Source organism: Cnephaeus nilssonii, assembly GCF_951640355.1.
Source record: "Cnephaeus nilssonii genome assembly, chromosome: 19".
Taxonomy (NCBI): Eukaryota; Metazoa; Chordata; class Mammalia; order Chiroptera; family Vespertilionidae; genus Cnephaeus; species Cnephaeus nilssonii.
The window spans coordinates 48,507,179-48,525,621 of NC_137090.1; the positions used below are offsets into that span (position 1 = coordinate 48,507,179).

Consider the following 18,443-nt stretch of genomic DNA (forward strand, 5'->3'; position numbering starts at 1 on the left):
ACCTTTCTGTTAAAATGATTTTTGTCCCAGGGCTACTTGGGTACTAAAAACAAAATGTGATTTTCTGAAGCTTGTTTGTTCCTTTCTCTAAATCCATTTAACAGGGATCCTAAAAGAAGGCCCTTGGGGTAAAGGAAAGAAAGGGCATGGTTGAAGAACTTTTCCCATTAAGATGATTTCACAACTCCAAAGATCTGTCTTTTGCTTAGATAGATAGCAGATTGCAAGAGTACTTTTAACTTCAAAGTGGAAATGGTCCAAACTTCTCACTTGGAGGATTTTTATCCTTTCATTTGGGTGTGGTCTGAGTTCTAGCACGGATGATTTTTTTCTTCTGGGCTTTTAGTAGACTTAGCATCTTTACCTAATGTCTTTTTTTCCATCTTGGGCAGAGACCTTATATTGATGTGGCTATTTGTTGAGCATTTACTAGGTATCACTGGTTTAGGTGTTGGGGGGAACAAAGCAGTTAACATAGCAGACCAGGTCCCTGCTTACTTCAGTAATAATTATAGGTAATTTTATTATACTAAATGAACATTTTTAGTTGTCATATATTTTTGTCATTCAATCCTCTCACCGGGATCGGGCCTAAACGGGCAGTCAGACATCCCTCGAGGGGTCCCAGATTGGAGAGGGTTCAGGCTGGGCTGAGGCACACCCCCCCATGCACGAATTTCATGCACTGGGCCTCTGGTTTATTAATAAAAATAAATCTAATAGAATTTGTTAGAGCCCTGATAATTTGCATGATTTCCCTATAGAATCAGCACAATATTACTCAGTAGCATGTTTTATCTCTGGTGATTAATTACTGGTGGGGGTGACATGCAGCAGATGCCTGACTCTTCCTTTCTGGATCTCTTAGCAACAACTAGAAGAAGAAGCAGCTAAACCTCCTGAGCCTGAGAAGCCTGTGTCCCCTCCTCCTGTGGAACAGAAACACCGCAGTATTGTCCAAATTATTTATGATGAGAATCGGGTAAGCTCATGCCATTTTTGATGGCACAAGCCTTTGAAACCATTTGTGCTTTTTCTTAGTTATCAGTGAGTTCTGTAGTGATGTTAATGTATTAAAACCTGGTTTCTGTTATAACTTTTAATGTTCTTAAACTTTGATTGACTGAAGCTTGGTGCTTTTAACTTATGAAGAAAAGTTGACATTTGTATCTTAAATTATTTAAAATTTTATTTACATGTTATATAAATATTATTTAATGAGGGTATAGTTTTATCAGCTGAGTCTCTCTCCTATTATATAAATACTGGCAAAAAAGTTTTGTTTTGTACCAAATAATACAAAACAGTCATTCTATAGTTTTTCACTGTATAAGGGGCATTTAATGCCAGATTCTGATACCATTCCAGTAGAGATAGGTCATTGGATGTGAAAATTACTTACATTATCAACTTCACAATTAATAGCTAGGCTATGGTTTGAATCCTAGTTATAATGTGTGAGGTCATTGACCTTTAGGTAGACTTTGCTTTTTTAGGTTTATTAAAATAATTTTTATACTAATAAAAGTATGTGAATTTAGGAAAGCCAGGCCTCAATTCTGTGAATTATTTTGTGATGTCAAAGTTAGTTTTTGGCCAGAATCTGGCCCAGGAACAAGCAGTTAAAAGGAAACTGATTCCATCTTAATATCAACAAAACTTTCCAACAGAGCTGTTTGACAGTGGGCTTCCAGAAGTCCTCAGTCCAGAAATGAATAATATGCTTTAAGTACTGTGGGAGAGAATAGGCATGTTAGCTAATGTTGGTCATAAGTTAGAAGTTGGGATTGTTGTTTCAATTTGCTTCTTTTTAGTGAGTGGAGCAGTACATCTTATAGGCAACCAATAACTTTATAATAGTCCAGATCCTAAAGGAAATTGGCCTTAAGAAAAGCAGCTGTGAATTAGTCATTAAATACAAATTTATAGGAATGATTTTGGATTCATATGTATACATATGTATCTATACGGATAATTGAAGTCGGCAAATATGTAATACTTAAAGTAATTGGAAGTGTCATGGTAGATAATATGGACAATTAATATTATTTTTTGGCTGAGTTCAAAATTAGTCCATTTTATTGAATGGACAGAGCTACGTACATGAGGATCTATCAAGTGAGGGGCAGTGGGACGGCCTTGTGGCATGCCTAGAGGGGCAGTGCTTGGTGGTCATTCAGGGTTGTGGCCTGGGTTGGCTCATACTTCATTATTTAAGTATGAACATGGAAATTTATGTGAAATTTCCTGCTTTAAAAAAAATACTCTGTAGAACAATAAAAGAACCTTTGTGGGCTAATGGGCTTCTTGGCCACTTTGTGATGTCAGGGATAAAGTAAAGAAGGGTTAGAGCTAATAGCAATGGAAAAGAATCTTTTAAAATAAAATGCTGAATTCTTTCTCAGTATGAATTAATTTTCAAATAAATAGAATTCAATATTTATTAATTGATTGAATTTCTTAATTACCTTTGTCTCACAAACCTAATAAACAGTTCCAACATTAGTGAATTCTGTGATTGCCCGACTAGGATGTGAGGAGTGATGGATAATTTAATTTGTGCTTAATATTTGTATATATTTTCATTAATTAGGATAGTATATGTTTCTTGATGCCCATCATCAAAACTGAAAGCTTGCAGACCTCTCTTTCCATTTTAGAATTTGCATATTTGTTGTGTAGTCTGTAAAGAATTGAACAACCAAACTTGAAATCTGTGTTAGTATAAGAATTACAGTAAAGATCATTTTCAACTTACGTACTATAGGAATCACCTTTTTCATATTATTTTTGTATACCCTGCATCTAGTTATCTGCTGTGGTTATACTTGTGCAGTCATAGAATTGTAGCAGAGGTTCCTGGAGGGGAAGTGATGGGAGCACAGCTGGGCATAGGCTTTCTCATACTAACTTCTTACCATGCTGCTTTGTGTAAGGTCTACACTGATTCTCGAGCTTGGTACAATGAATGACTTTATCTGTTTTGACTCTATAGGCAAGGAGAGAGTGTACATCCACCTCTTGTTCCTTGTTTGCAGCAGTCTACACTGGTTGGGAATTAAACCAGATGTGGCTTCAGAGATAGGGGCTATTATCTTGTTTAAGGCATCTTTCTTTCGTTTAGAAAGTTAGTGGGAAGAAGGTAACTCCCTTAAAATTACTGTTAATTTCAAAATTGGCTTCCCGAGAGAAAAATTGCCTTGCATCATATTTAAAACTCAGACTAAGATTTATTTAGTCTCTAAATAGACTCTTCTCCTGGGCTATTTTTAATAGTTCAATTTGGGTTCCAAAAATATTTATAAATGTTCTAATTTCAGAATTATAATACATTTAGAAGACCGGGGGAGGTATGGACTCTAGTTTTCAAAATCTTGTTTATATTTCGATTGAATGATGTACAAGTTAATGTGACACTAGAAAGAAAGGGATTGACAGTAGAGAGTATGCTTAGTGTCAACTGCCTCTAGTCACCTTGGCCAGTGTCCTAGGAATTATTTATTTTGTCTCTTTGCCACTGTAGATTCAGCTAATAAATGAAGAGCATCAGTCCTACCTCTTAAAAATTTAGTCTGATCAATTGCTCCTCTCTTCCTTTTTTAGAAATAGCTTAATTTGAGCCCTCATCTCTCACGTACTGGTAGATAATGAGTTTCCTTCCTTTAGTCTTTTTTCTTTTTAATTTAGCCTTTATAGTTGTCCCATAATGTGATTATCCAGATAAAAACCTTTTGAGGATATCCAACTTTCTACAGTGCTTATATGCCTATCTGCCTGGCCCTTGGCCTGATACTCCTTCCTTAGTGATACCCTGCCAGAGCAGGTTTTGAATGTGCCCTTGAAATTACTATCTTTACCTCTGCCTTCAGGTGTTCCTGTGTCTTCTCTTTTTTCTGTCTCTTTCTATCCATTGCACTTGTACTTTAAGACCCAGCTTAAGTATTGTTTTCTCTACGAAGCCTTTCAAGACCCCTTCTCTTCCTGTTCTAGGAAGGGCAGTTTTATTCATTGTTCTCTTAGGGTCTAGCCAGTGTCCCGATTATACCCAACATATGTTTGAAGAATTAATTACTTCTGTCTATAGACTTATAATAAAATTTATAATATGGTAATGTGAGGTTTTTAAATTAAAGTTTTTCTGCCAAACTATTGATAGGTTAATCTGTTCTTAGCAAGTAAGCCAACATGAAGTCAAATATTTAATAAAATTTTGCAAAACTTAAATCTTGGGGTCAGCAAACATCTTAAAAATCAGTCTTTATAATTAGCCCTGAAAAGGTAAGTGCCTTTACGTAATAGGATACTGGTAAATATTAGCCATAAGATGATTTTGCTCCCTTGTCTCTCAGTATTATTTATGTACAATTCCACTTTGCTTGTTCTTGGTATCAACTCTAATATAGAGTGCCTTGAGAAAGCAAATTTAAAAACTGGTGATCGTTGGGTCTAGAGAGAGTAATCTGCAGGTGCTTAATATTTCGAAATTCATCATCTGTAATTATATTTGTATGTTATTTAACATATTCTGAAAGCTAGTAAATTTAAATTTTGTTACAATTACATTTTGACTTCTTTTTAAAAAAATCTCTTTTTTTTAGAAAATGTATTTTTTTGTTGCTTTCAGAGAGGAAGGGAGAGGGAGAGAAAGATGGAAACATCAATGATAAGAGAAAATCATTGATCGGCTGCCTCCTGCACGCCCCCTACTGGAGGTCGAGCCCACAGACCAGGCATGTGCCCTGACCAGGAATCTAGCCATGACCTCCTGGTTCATAGGTTGGCGCTCAACCACTGAGCCACACTGGCTGGGCTACGTTTTGGCTTCTTGACATTAATAGTTACCAGAGACTATTTTAAAAAAACAACAACACATATTTTATTGATTTTTACAGAGAGGAAGGGAGAGGGATAGAGAGTTAGAAACATTGATGAGAGAGAAACATCGATCAGCTGCCTCCTGCACGCCCCCTACTGGGGATGTGCCCGAAACCAAGGTACATGCCCTTTACCAGAATCAAATCTGGGACCCTTCCGTCTGTAGGCCAACGCTCTATCCACTGAGCCAAACCAGTTAGGGCACCAGAGACTATTTTTATTGTCATACCTTGGCAGTGGGGTGGAGGCTACTGGCATCTAGAAGGTAGAGGCCAGGGATATTGCCAAATTTCTACAATGCATAGCACAACCCCCAAAATAAGAAAATATCTGGCCCAAAATGTTTATAGTACAACGTTTAACAAATTCTGCCTTTAAAGCCATCTATAGCCTGGCTGGCGTGGCTCAGTGGTTGAGCAGTGACCTATGAACCAGGAAGTGTTGGTTCAATTCCTGGTCAGGGCACATGCCTAGGCTGCAGGCTTGAGTCCCAGTGTGGAGCGTGCAGGAGGCAGCTGATCAGTGATTTTCTCTCATCATTGATGATTCTATCTCTCTTCCCCTCTCCCTTCCTCTCTGAAATCAATAAAAATATATTTTAAGAAATCTATAGAAATAGAATTTGCTATGCAAATTTAATGAGTATATTTATAGTTTTGTATTTGACATTTTTGATATGTTTATTTCTCATCTGAATTACCTTTTAAGTTTATTGGAGTTTGGATAGTTCATTACACTATTTTGTCCTTCCTAAGCCAGTTAAACATTTTTTTCACATAATATGTACTAAATAAATATTGGATTGATAAGTGAGATGAAAAGAGGAATATTTATTTTAAGGGAACATCTTTCTTTATACTTGGGAAATACTGACTGATACCCATTTCTGTTTGTATGTCCCAGCAGAAGCCCTGCAGAGTTTTTTAGCCAGATGCAGTGAGGTGTGGTCTGCAGCAGGCCATGAGCCATTGTTACTAATGAGACTGCTGGGAGAGAGAAGAGATTTGAGAACCACTGCTAGTCATATAATTCTAGTTTAAATATATTGTTTTGAATTTTGTTATATTTTATTTGTTTTTTAAAGGATGATTTATGTTAGATAGCACTTATTTTACTTTTGAAAATAACATATAAAATATATATTATTCACATTATTCACCGTTTATTTACTACTGAACACTTGAGTAATTCAGACTAGTTGTTTCCTCTAGTTTGGGCATTATTGCTAAAGTTTTCTTGTAACTAGAAAGTAAGCTTATTATAAGCTGTTCTTTAAAGAGATCAATTTGGCTTATCACAGCAAAGATCGACAACTTTATGGTGTTTTAATTATTTAATTTTCATTAAAGACATTTTTAGTTGAAGTATTTAGAATGTTTGAAGGGTTCATTTCTAATTGTGGATCCCTGTTCCCTCTCCCTAGAATGAATATATATTTGTTTTTAAGAATTTGCCAATTCTTTAGGCAGTGCTTTCAATACAAATGTTAAGCTTTGATTGAATTTGGTGAGGAAATTATGACAATAGAAATAGTGTTTTAGCCTATCATACAAGAAGAATGTTTGGAAATAAGGATAAGTTTAAGTATAGATTAGTCTTTAGATAAATGTTGTTATACTAGAGTCCTGATGTCCAAAATTCGTGCAAGGGGCTCCGCCCTGGCAGCCCCGGCTGCCTCGGCCTGGCAGCCCCGGTTGCCTCGGCCTCACAGCCCCGGCTTTGTCCAGAAGGTCATCCCGAAGGTCATCCGGAAGGTCGTCCAGATAGTTGTCCGGAAGGTTGCCTGGACGGTCGTTCTGCTGTCCGGTCTAATTAGCATATTTGCTCTTTATTATATAGGATTGGTAATGATTTTGCACTTAGATAATATAATTTTTAATTATACAGTATAATAATGTCTTTGTAGAAAAAAGCAGAAGAAGCTCATAAAATATTTGAAGGTCTTGGCCCAAAGGTTGAACTGGTAAGTAAGAAATTATTTTTTTATTTCTAGTGCTTTTTTGGTATTAGTTTTTCTTGGGATAAGATGGAATACAATCTACTTATTTTGAGGTGAGAGCAATATAACTGGGCAGTAATTTGTGATCAAATTTAAAATAATGGTGCACGACCAAAAGGTTGCAGGTTTGATTCCCAGTCAGGGCACATGCCTTAGGTTGTGGGTTCGATCCCAGTCAGGCACGTACAGGAGGCAACCAGTTGATGCCTCTTTCTCACATTGATGTCTCTCTCTCTTTCTCCCTTCTTCTCTCTCTAAAAATCAATAAAAAAACATATTCTCGGGTAAGGGTTAAAATAATAATAATAATGGTACAGGAACTTGGTTACCTTTGAAAAGCATTATCCTGGGCAACCATTTAATCATCCACATAGAAGGAGAAAGAAGAACATAAATAGAAAGCTCTTTGAATCATTCTGTTAGGATGATGATAGTGCTTAAGCTTTCTTTGCCTTTAAAATTAAAAATGAATGAATATTTATTATGAATACAGTGGATTTATAAACTTTCTAGGAATGGCATTATTAGAGTTACTCAGGGAACCTGAAAGTCTGGAGGTTTTGGTAGGGCACATATTGTGTAGACCCATTAGTACTTTATTTAGCCTTACAGTAAAATATAATTTGTTTCCTTGTCTCTTTATAGATATATGTACAACATTTTATGTATAAATATTTGATTCTCTATTTTATAGCCACTCTATAACCAGCCATCAGATACCAAGGTGTACCATGAGAACATCAAAACGTAAGTATTTATTGTCTCTAGAGTTCTTCAGTTAAAGACCATATATTCTATAAAGAGATTGTCTTTATGTTATCTTCTGACATATTATTGTAATATAGTGTTGGTATATTTAGATTTGTGTAATTTGCTGTCATTTTACTATATGTTATCTTCCTCTGGCTTCTTGGGGGTTGGGGTAACAGCTTTGAGTTTCCGAGGCCAAAAAATGAAATAAATTATTGCATAAAACTAGCTGGTTTTATAATCTGCTAGTAAAAAAGGTGGATACTTAACATTGAAATGGCTTACCTTGAGGCTTGAATTTTTTGCCTCCTGTTTTGTCTTTTTTTCAGTGGAGTACCTGCAAGGCGCATGATGAAGTAAGATAATGAAGCTTTTTCATTTAAGACTAGTGATGACACCGTCCCCCACCAAGCCACATCTGCCATTGCAAAGTAGAAGTGCCACGGATCATTTTATCATTATTCAAAATCCTATTCTAGGGAAATCCCTTCCATGACTCTTGCTAATGACGGTATTTGTAGACCCTTCTGCCATTTAATGTCCTGGTGCCTTGGAAGCGCTCAGTCACCTCACCTGGGTGAGGAAAGCTCCAAAGTGTAGTTTGTTTAGCCTTGCTCATCCTAGATACCAGGCCTTTATGGATGCGGATTTTGGAATAAGAAAATAAGTAAAAAAGAAAACCTAATTTCTTGATCTGATTGAAGAAAAGAGGAGGCTAGATAGGTATCTTTTTTTTAAAAAATTATCATACTTTTAAGAGAATTTTAGGTGAATTATTCTTGTTTGTAACAAAAATGTGATATTTCTACTTTATATGTTTTATTAATAATGAGAAATTATAGTTATTAGTAAGTTAATAATGAGCACATTGCTATATATGTATATATATATATATATACACACACATATATATATTTTTTCTTTTTAAAAAAATTCTTACTGAGAGTATGTGCAATAGTTGACTACTTTGCAGAACTGGTGGCAGATATAATTTGCATGGTATGCATGAAAAATATTGAAAGTGAATAATTTTAACTTTTGTTAAGAAAGTGGTTCATAATTAAAGTCTTAGAATTTTTCTGTGAGATGCTACTGTGGTCTTGACAACCCTTAGGTTAGGCAGAAGTCATATAAAATATGCCTTGTTTTGGAGTTGTTTAGCTATTTTAACATTTTTAAAAAGAATATTGAATAAAATATAGTTGGCTACTTTTAATGATTTTCCCCCCTACAAAGCTTCAGTTAATGTTTGTGTTCTGTCTTTTCCTCCCAACATTAGCTGGAGAGCAGCTCTGTCTGACGTATTTCATGTTATCTACACTGTCCTGAGCTGGTTACTGACTGGCTGACTTCTTCATTTAAATTCTTAGGAAACATTTTTAATTATACTTATTGATTGTTATTTGCTCTTGAGTAGCACGTAATTACAATTAGAACAAACTGAATAGATGGTGTTGCTTCTACTGTACGTGTGAAATTCCTTGTGAAATATCATTTACTCAGCTGCATGCACCCATTATGATCATTGAGTAGCTATTCTTTCATCATTGCCATTTGCTTTGTATGAAATAGCAAATGTACATTTTAATAATTCTTTTAACCTCTTGGCTACTTTTCCATATAGCCAGCTCCTGACTGTCCATGCTTATTTGAGTGGAGCCAGTGTCACTGTTAGTCCTGAGTGGCAGATAATCCAAAAAATTACTTCTCCTTGCCTTGGCCTTGTATTTATATTTGAATAATCAGCTTGAAATCCTTTCTGGAAGTAGGTGGGGTATAAATATTTATATTTGAACCTGCATGTCATTGTTTTTGAGGGTCACAATGCTTCAAATTTAAAAAGTGAAATTATGTTAAGGTATAAGAGAAGTTTTCCTGTCTTGTCACATTGCCCTCCAATACTTCTTAGAGTGGGTTGTGTCATTTCTGTGACTGAAGAAAATCTTCTATTTAAAGCAGTAGTCACCTCTCTCTGTTGGTATAGAAGGGAGGTCAGCACCAATCCTGGGGTAGGGAGGTAACTTAAAGGCTTTTCCTTCTCTTCTACCTCCCCTCCATCAGAGAGTACAAAGATGTTTATAGCACCAGGGTTCTTAAGAACTGTGTAATTGTAAATTGAAAATATTATTTACCTCATAATTGGATATGATAATTGAAAATGAACTATTTATATAAAATTTTGTTGTAGAATGGGAGGAATTTTAGTCAGCTCTAATTATTGCAAAAGTCTTATTTTGCAGGGTGAAAAATTAAGATTAATTTTTATTACATCATATGTTCTTAAGTGATCTTTGTTTGTTTTTCAGTGTCTGTGAAAAATAAGTGAATACATTATTAAATTATGCATTTTCTTAATGTCATACAACCATATTTTTCTTTTCTAGAAACCAGGTGATGAGGAAAAAACTCATTTTATTTTTTAAAAGAAGAAATCATGCAAGAAAACAAAGGGTGAGGTCCTGTCCTTGTTAACTGAAATTTGTACAGCTTTCCCACTCTGCCCATGTAGGCATTTGCTTTCCCATTATTAATGAGATGGTTCTTGATTGTATTTGAAAGAAGGTTGCTTATTTAGAAAGTAAAAATAGATGTGCCTTAACTATAAATTAACTTATAACAACCTTTTGATATCATAATTCATGTTTAATGTTATTAGTAAATTAATATCTATGGTCGTCTATGTATAAAATTTTTATCTAGCCAAATAAAGAAAATGGTGAGTAGTTAAAAAAATATGATAAACAGGATGATCTACATTTATTCTCTTAACCCTCAAACAAATGTGGGTAAGTTACAGTCCGCTCATTACATATTACTGTTTTCTCATTAGGAACCGGGTCAGCTAAAGGTTAGCTTTTTCAAATTTTAGAGAGTTAGTTTTTCATATTTATTATATGACTTGCAGTCCAAAAGTTTTATAAGTATAGTCTTCATGGAAATTAAATTACAGAAAATATAATGCCAATATTCTTATTTTCATAACATGTCTACTGATTTTTGATAAACTATTGAGTCATTTAAATTCAGTTGTTTAGTAAATAAGTGTTGTTCTTTAATCCACATTGGAAGTGAACTTTGTACCTTATATTTAATGACCTGACAGTTAATGAATTGCAACATTCTAGAGTTAGCAGCTTTTATTTGGAGTGTAACTTCTAATGTTCTAATTTGCCAACCTAGCCCTTTGGTCTTGAATTTTATGTGTGTGTGTGTGTGTGTGCCAAGAACATAGAAATCTACATATATAAAAGCCTAAGTGACCGTTACAACTGGTTGACTGGTCGCTATGATGCGCACTGACCATCATGGAGGCAGATGCTCAACGCAGGAGCTGCCCCCTCATGGTCAGTGTGCTCCCACAGCCAACCTCCCGTGGCCGGCCAACCTCCTGCGGTCCCTCCCACCAGCCAACCAGCCCAGAACGGCCCCGATCAGGACTGGGCGAGATGGCCCCGATTGGCCTGATCGCTGGCCCGGCCGAGGGACCCTACCTGTACACAAATTTGTTAACTGGGCCTCTAGTATTAAATAAGAAATTAGCTGAAGTATTTTTTTTCTATTCAGTAATTTTGTTGTAATTTTGGTAATTTCTAAATTTGCTATCTAGTGATGCAAACACAGAAGCCCAGGTTTTCTTTTTATACTTAAACAGAGTAGCTATAAAGTTTCTGTGTTCACTGATTTGTTTAATGTTCATTGGCTGCACATACTATTCTACAATGGTGAGCAAGTTAGCCATATAGTTTTAGCCAAGGTATAACTGAGGATAGATAAGTCAGCAGGCAATTGCAGTACTGTGATCATATACAGATGATGGTGAGCATGTAAGAGGGACAGTTAATGCAGGTATGAATCACGAAGGGAAGTTTCACAGGAAAACTAGTATGCCAGTAACTTGAATAGCAGAGGGAAGGAACAGCTTAAATGAAGATTTGGGAGGTAGAGTGGATTGTGTGATGAAGATCGGGGAGGTAGAGTGGAGTGTCCCAGGTTTAGAGATGGCTGGGGCTTAGACTGAGCCGGGAGTGGTGAGAAATGAGGCTGCTGGGGAAAGCCAGGGCAAGTCCTACACAGCCCTGGAGGTCACCTAGGAGACTTTGGATTAGATCCTGAGAGTATCTTTTTAGTGTTTGAACTGAGGGAGTGAAGTGTTTAGGTTTGGATTTTAAGAATTTGCATCTGGCTACACTGTTAAGAATGTGCCAGGTGGGTACCTGAAATACCAGAGGGAGGGACCACTTTGTAAAGTATATGATTGTCTAACCACTATGCTGTACACCTGAAACTAATAACAAAATAATAGTGGATATAAATTGTAATTGAGTAACAAATTTGATTGTAAAAAAGAGTGCATGGGAGACATTGGGAGGCTCTTTAATCTAATGAGGATTGATGTTAGCCTGTACTGAGGAGGTGGTGGTACAGATGGAGTAAAACAGACATATAGGAGTGGAAACAAACATATAGGAGTGGAAAAAAATGATTAGGAAGTTGTTGGGGTAGAATATGGAGTATGAGGAAGATAATTTTCTCTTCTCTGATGCCACTTTTTGAGATGACCAGTGTTAACAGTTTTTCATGAGTCCTTCCACACTTTTTTTATTTGTGTGTCATCAGACACATACACAGTTCTGTACAGGAGGGTTCTTCTTTCTGTGTTTTTGATACTTACAAAAGTAGATCATACATTACTCATTTTTGTAAAAGTATTCTTGATTTCATGTCATTTGCTGAGTTTTTGTAATCATAAATTACAACCAATTTCTATCTTTTCTAGACTGTCAAAAATGTTTATTACATAGCATCCTATGTAATAAAAGGCTAATATGCAGATCAACCGAATGGTGGAATGACCGGTTGCTATGATGGCACTGACCACCAAGGGGCAGATGCTCAATACAGGAACTGCCCCCTGGTGGTCAGTGTGCTTCCACAGGGGGAGCGCCTCTCAGCCAGAAGCTGGGCTCATGGCTGGCGAGTGTAGTGGCGATGGCGGGAGCCTCTTCCACCTCTGCAGCAGCGCTAAGGATGTCCTACAGCCAGCTTAGGCCCACTCCCAGCGCAGGGAGCAGGCCTAAGCTGTCAGTCAGACATTCCCAGAGGGCGCAGGCCAGGCTGAGGGGGAACACATACACACCCACCCTCCCTGAGTGCATGAATTTCGTGCACTGGCCCTCTAGTAATCCTCTCTAATAAAATGGTAATATGCAAATTAACCATCACTCCGCTACATAAGCCACACCCACCAGCCAAGCCACACCCACCAGCCAATCAGGGCGGGTATGCAAATTAATCCCATCCAAGATGGCTACAGCCACAGAGAGCAAGGTTTCCCAGGTAACAGCAAGCCAAGCTTTCCATAGCCGTTGCAGGCCTAAGCCTCCACTCAAGCTACAAAGTTTCAATTATAGAAGGTAAACAAATTCAAACAAATGGCGACAGAATGGAGATTGAGAGAGCAGGCCAGGGTTGCCGGCGGCAACAGGGGAAGCAAAGCTTTCCGCATACCCTGGCCGGGCTCACCCGCTTAAGGCTACAAAGTTTCAATTGTAGAAGGTGAATTAACTGCCACAGAAATGGCTGCCACCCCGGAGGGAGCAGCAGGCTTGACTCCACTCCAGGCTACAAAGTTTCAATTGTAGAAGGAAAATAAATTCCAGATACCAGGGCCTCTGCTTGGGTTGCCAGGGGGCGTGGCCGGCCTGCAAACCACAACAGGCCCCTTGCTCAGGCCGCCCCATGCCCCAAGGGAACCCCCACCTGATCCGGGACACCCTTCAGGGCAAACCAGCTGGCTCCCACCCGTGCACCAGGCCTCTATCCTATCTAATAAAAGAGTAATATACAGATTGATCATCACTCCAACACACAATATAGCTGCCCCCATGTGGTCAAAGATCCTGCCCCCATGTGGACACAAGATGGCCACTACAAGATGGCCAGCAGGGGAGGGCAGTTGGGAGGGACCAGGCCTGCAAGGGAGGGCAGTTGAGAGGGACCAGGCCTGCAAGGGAGGGCAGTTGAGAGGGACCAGGCTTGCAAGGGAGGGCAGTTGGAGGTGATCAACCCTGCAGGAGAGGGCAGTTAGGGGTGACCAGGCTGGCAGAGGAGGGAAGTTAGGCGCAAACAGGCTGGCAGGGGAGCAGTTAGGCATCAATCAGGCTGGCAGCAGAGTGGTTAGGGGGTGATAGGCTGGCAGGCAGAAGCGGTTAGGGGCAATCAGGAAGGCAGGCAGGAGAGCAGTTGGGAGCCGGCAGTCCTGGATTGTGAGAGGGATGTCCGACTGCCCGTTTAGGCCCGATCCCACCAGGATCGGGCCTAAACGGGCAGTCGGACATCCCTCCAGGAGTCCCAGATTGGAGAGGATACAGGCTGGGCTGAGGGACAACCCCCCGCCGTGCACGAATTTCGTGCACCGGGCTTCTAGTTTATAATAACAAAAATATGCAAGTAACCAAAATCACCAACAATAGAGGAATGATTAACTAAAAAAAAAAAATCCCACCAAAATATACTCTATATGTCAGATTTTTCATAGGCAATGCAGCTCCCTTTCTCTCTCCTCTTTCAGATCGAGGACAGCTTTTTATTCACAGTTGAGTTATAGGCCAAATATACTTCTCACTTTACCTTAAGAACTAACATGAACTTTAAAGTATTAGGTTTGTCAGAATCACAGAGTTTTGTTTAATTTTTAATTTGCTACGGGTATTTAATAGGAACAAAAAATCTGCCAACGTTACGATCAACTCATGGAAGCATGGGAGAAAAAAGTGGACAGAATAGAAAATAATCCTCGGAGGAAAGCTAAAGAAAGCAAAACAAGGGAGTACTATGAAAAGCAGTTTCCAGAAATTCGAAAACAAAGAGAACAGCAAGAAAGATTTCAACGGTAAGTAGTTTGGTGTTTAATGGCTGTGTTGTTTTCTTGGAATCACACTTTTGATCTTTCACAATATTTATTGTTACCAGATTAATCATTAAGAAAGATTATAAAGAACTTTTGTTTTTAATATATCTTGGTGAATTTAATATTTTTTATATTTAATCATGATGTTGAATCTAAATTTAAGTAAAATTTTTAAAGAAATATGTTTTTATTGATTTCAGAGAAAGGAAGGGAAAGGGAAAGAATGATAGGAACATCAATGATGAGAGAAAATCATTGATTAGCTGCCTCCTGCTGCTCCCCATTGGGGATTGGGCTCGAAACCCGGGCATGTACTCTGACTGGGAATTGAACCATGACCTCCTGGTCGACGCTCAGCCATTGAGCCACATTGGCTGGGCTTAAGTGAATATTTTTAAATTAATTATTCAATTCTTGAAAATACACATTTCTTTGGAAATGATAATAAGAATAGACCTGAGTATCTCGTCCTTCATACCTGCCAACATAGTCAAACAGTATTAAATTGGTTGCTAATTATAAAATTCTTCGATATTGGTAAGATATTTTCTGATTTGTTTTTACTTTTAGAGAACAAGTATTTTGCAAAGGCAAAAACATTAGCGTTCTGCTCGTTACTGTGTTATGTAACAGTCATGTAAGCTCTTTTAATTATGATTAAGTTTTTTTTTAAAATATATTTTATTGATTTTTTACAGAGAGGAAGGGAGAGGGATAGAGTTAGAAACATCGATGAGAGAGAAACATCGATCAGCTGCCTCCTGCACACCCCCCACTGGGGACGTGCTCGCAACCAAGGTACATGCCCCTGACCGGAATCGAACCCGGGACCCTTGAGTCCGCAGGCCGACGCTCTATCCACTGAGCCAAACCGGTCTCGGCAATTATGATTAAGTTTTTTTATGAGGGATGATGGTTGTGTTTTTCTTCTCTCTTTTAAAAAATGTTTGATGTATTTTTCTAAGCCTGCTATTCTAGTCTCTGGAAGGCATGCAAAAAACTGGTATTTGAAATGGAAATGTCACCAATAACTGGTTTTCCAGAAGTTTTCCATAAATAAATAGTTCTGTCATTTGAACTTTGACATGCAACCTTTAAACCTTAATCTCAGCATTTAAATTATTACTAGTTTTATAGATGACTCAAGCAAATTAATTTAGGTTTCTTCTCTGACTTCTAGTTGATTAAAAAAAGTCTTATTCAGAAAAGTAATCTATACAAAAGTAATTTAATTTGTATGTCTTCTTTATAAAAGGCCTTTAAATATATTTATAATTTCTCTCTCACACTTAGAGTTGGGCAGAGGGGAGCTGGTCTTTCAGCCACTATTGCTAGAAGTGAGCATGAGATTTCTGAGATTATTGATGGGCTCTCTGAGCAGGAGGTAAGAAAATAAATTGATCTAATTTAAGTTAATTCATTATTCAGGAATTTTAGCCTCATTAATTTTTAATTTGCTACAGGTATTTAATAGGAACAAAAAATCTGCCAATGTTACCATCAACTCATGGAAGCATGGGAGAAAAAAGTGGACAGAATAGAAAATAAGGGTTTATTTGTACGTAAGTGAGGGAATAGTCCAAAGACTGTGGTCAATCATTAGAAATTTTAAAGAAGGCAGTCACATAATCATATCGGTGTTTTACATATATGGCTTTGGCCGCATGGAGGTGGAGAAAGAGAAGAGGAGACTATTATAAAAATAAGGACCTGAGTCAGAATAATAGTGGTAGATAATAGGAGGGGACTGAAAGGAGAGATTATAGAAGAATGGACAGGACAAGATTGATGGATTAAGTGTGGAGGTGAGAAAGAAGAGAAATGGAAAGTGACTCCCTGGTTTCTAGGTTAGAGGACTGAGCTGGTAGTGCCATCTCATAAAACAGCAAAAGAGCATGTATTTTGCAGATGTTTGTATATTCACTTGTTGTGGTTTCCAAAGAGTGCTCTCTAGCCTAAAAGAGAGATAGCATATGACATTATTAAATCATTGCTGAACAAGAATAAATTTCAGTCAAGAACACTGAGTCTTTGTAGCTATGTTCAAACTATGTCTTAAGGTTGTTTCAAAATCATCTACCGATTGAGTTTGGCTAGTTTTGATTTTATAACATGGCTTTTTAAAACTTCATCTCTAAATTCTGGAGGTCTTGATTATTTGAATTTGGTAGTTCCTTAAGTAATGATCAAAGACAATTATTATGTTGCTGTATATTTCAAGATTTATGGCCATAATTCCTAGAATGATGACTAAACCTATGTTAAATTTCTTAGCTTGCTTTTTGACTGAAACCATACAAGCATCTATAACTAGTATCAGTTGAGGTGATTTCAAACTAATGTCTGCTGCACACAGTACTTTGGTGTTCAAACTGATTGAGAGTACCTCATAAAATTATAGACTTTCTAAGGACTTGTAAGGTAATACCTACTTCTCTGAGGAAAAGTATTAGGGGAAGACCTAGCCTTGTTACTGAGATTAATACTTATAACTTTGGTAAAAGTTTTTTCATGGCAGTTTGTGCTTATAAACTAAAATTAAACCTTGGGAAAAGAAATTTTATAGACATAAAAAGTTTCAGTTAAATTGCTAAGGTCTTAAAATTTTAATGGGAAGATTATGTAAGATTAGCAAGAAGCATTTAATTCCTAAGTGAGTTTAGTTACTTTAAAATCAGTGATCCTAAGATTTGGTACCTGTTTAATTTTCTGTTCATTGTTCTCTAAAATGATGTCAAGGTTTGTTGTCTAAAGTGGTGTTAAGACTTTAAAAAATGAGACTAAATAGAATTAATGTGCCTCATAAGGTCATTATTATATCAATGAACTTGACATAACTTTGTATCCTCTATATCTAAAAATTTCATCTGAAATGTCAGCTTTTAAGTAAAGAACTCTTTTCAAATTGTGGATTATAAAAAAAATAATATGTATACTCTCTGACTCTTTAATTAACTGAATGGATATTTATTAGATATATAAATAATTACTATATGTTAGATGTTATGGTATGCACTACTATTGGAATGGAAGATTCAACATAGCTAAGATGACCATATTACTTAAAGCAATATACAGATTTAATGCAATCCCCATCAAAATCCTAGTCATTTTAAAAATAAATTAAACAAACAAAAAAATTATCAGATTTGTATGGAATCCCAAAAGATCCTGAATAGCCAAAACAGTTTGGAGAAAAAAGAACAAAGCTGGAGGTATCACACTATCTGACTTCAAATTATACTATAGAGCTATGATAATCAAAACAGCATGGTGTTCGCAGAAAAACAGACACACAGACCAGTGGAACAGAATTGAGAGCCCAGAAATAAAACCATATGTATATGGGCAAATAATTTTTGACAAAGGAGCCAAAACACACAATGGAGAAAAGAAAGCCTCTTCAATAAATGGTGCTGGGAAAATTGGAAAGCCACATGCAGAAGAATAAAACTAGATTACAGTTTTTCCCCATCTAAAAAACTAATTCAAAATGGGTCAAAGATCTAAATATAAGATCTGAAACAATAAATGACATAGAAGAAAACATAGGTACTAAACTTATGGATCTTGGTCATAGAGAATATATTATGAATTTAACTCTGAAGGCAAGGGAAGTAAAGGGAAAAATAAATGAATGGGACTATATCAAACTAAAAAGCTTTTGCATAGCAAAAGAACCTGCCAACAAACAAAAAGGCAACCAACTGAATGGAGAATAAGGGGTTAAAATCCAAAATCTACAAAGAACTTATACAATTCAACACCAACAAACAAATAATCCAATTAAAAAATAGGCAGAGGGCCTGAACAGATACCTCTCCTGAGAAGACATACAAAAGGCCAACAGATATATGAAAAGATGTTCAACTTCACTAGCTATTAGGGAAATATAAATCAAAACAACAA

The 18,443-nt window shown here is 36.9% G+C and overlaps 1 protein-coding gene across 13 annotated transcripts in view; it reads left to right on the forward strand.

Moving 5' to 3' along the window:
- The window catches only part of NCOR1 (nuclear receptor corepressor 1), a 205,327-nt gene that overhangs the window by 84,028 nt on the left and 102,856 nt on the right, over window positions 1-18,443 (forward strand). For 8 of the 13 annotated variants that reach the window (XM_079797252.1, XM_079797257.1, XM_079797259.1 and 5 more), the window contains exons 6-12: window positions 869-982; window positions 6,782-6,838; window positions 7,569-7,621; window positions 7,954-7,980; window positions 10,009-10,075; window positions 14,344-14,516; window positions 15,828-15,918. In XM_079797252.1, the coding sequence (XP_079653378.1) occupies window positions 869-982; window positions 6,782-6,838; window positions 7,569-7,621; window positions 7,954-7,980; window positions 10,009-10,075; window positions 14,344-14,516; window positions 15,828-15,918 (582 nt within the window). Of the gene's footprint in view, window positions 1-868; window positions 983-6,781; window positions 6,839-7,568; window positions 7,622-7,953; window positions 10,077-14,343; window positions 14,517-15,827; window positions 15,919-18,443 lie in introns of those variants that run through there. The other 5 variants (XM_079797248.1, XM_079797255.1, XM_079797256.1 and 2 more) reach the window with 2 other exon arrangements.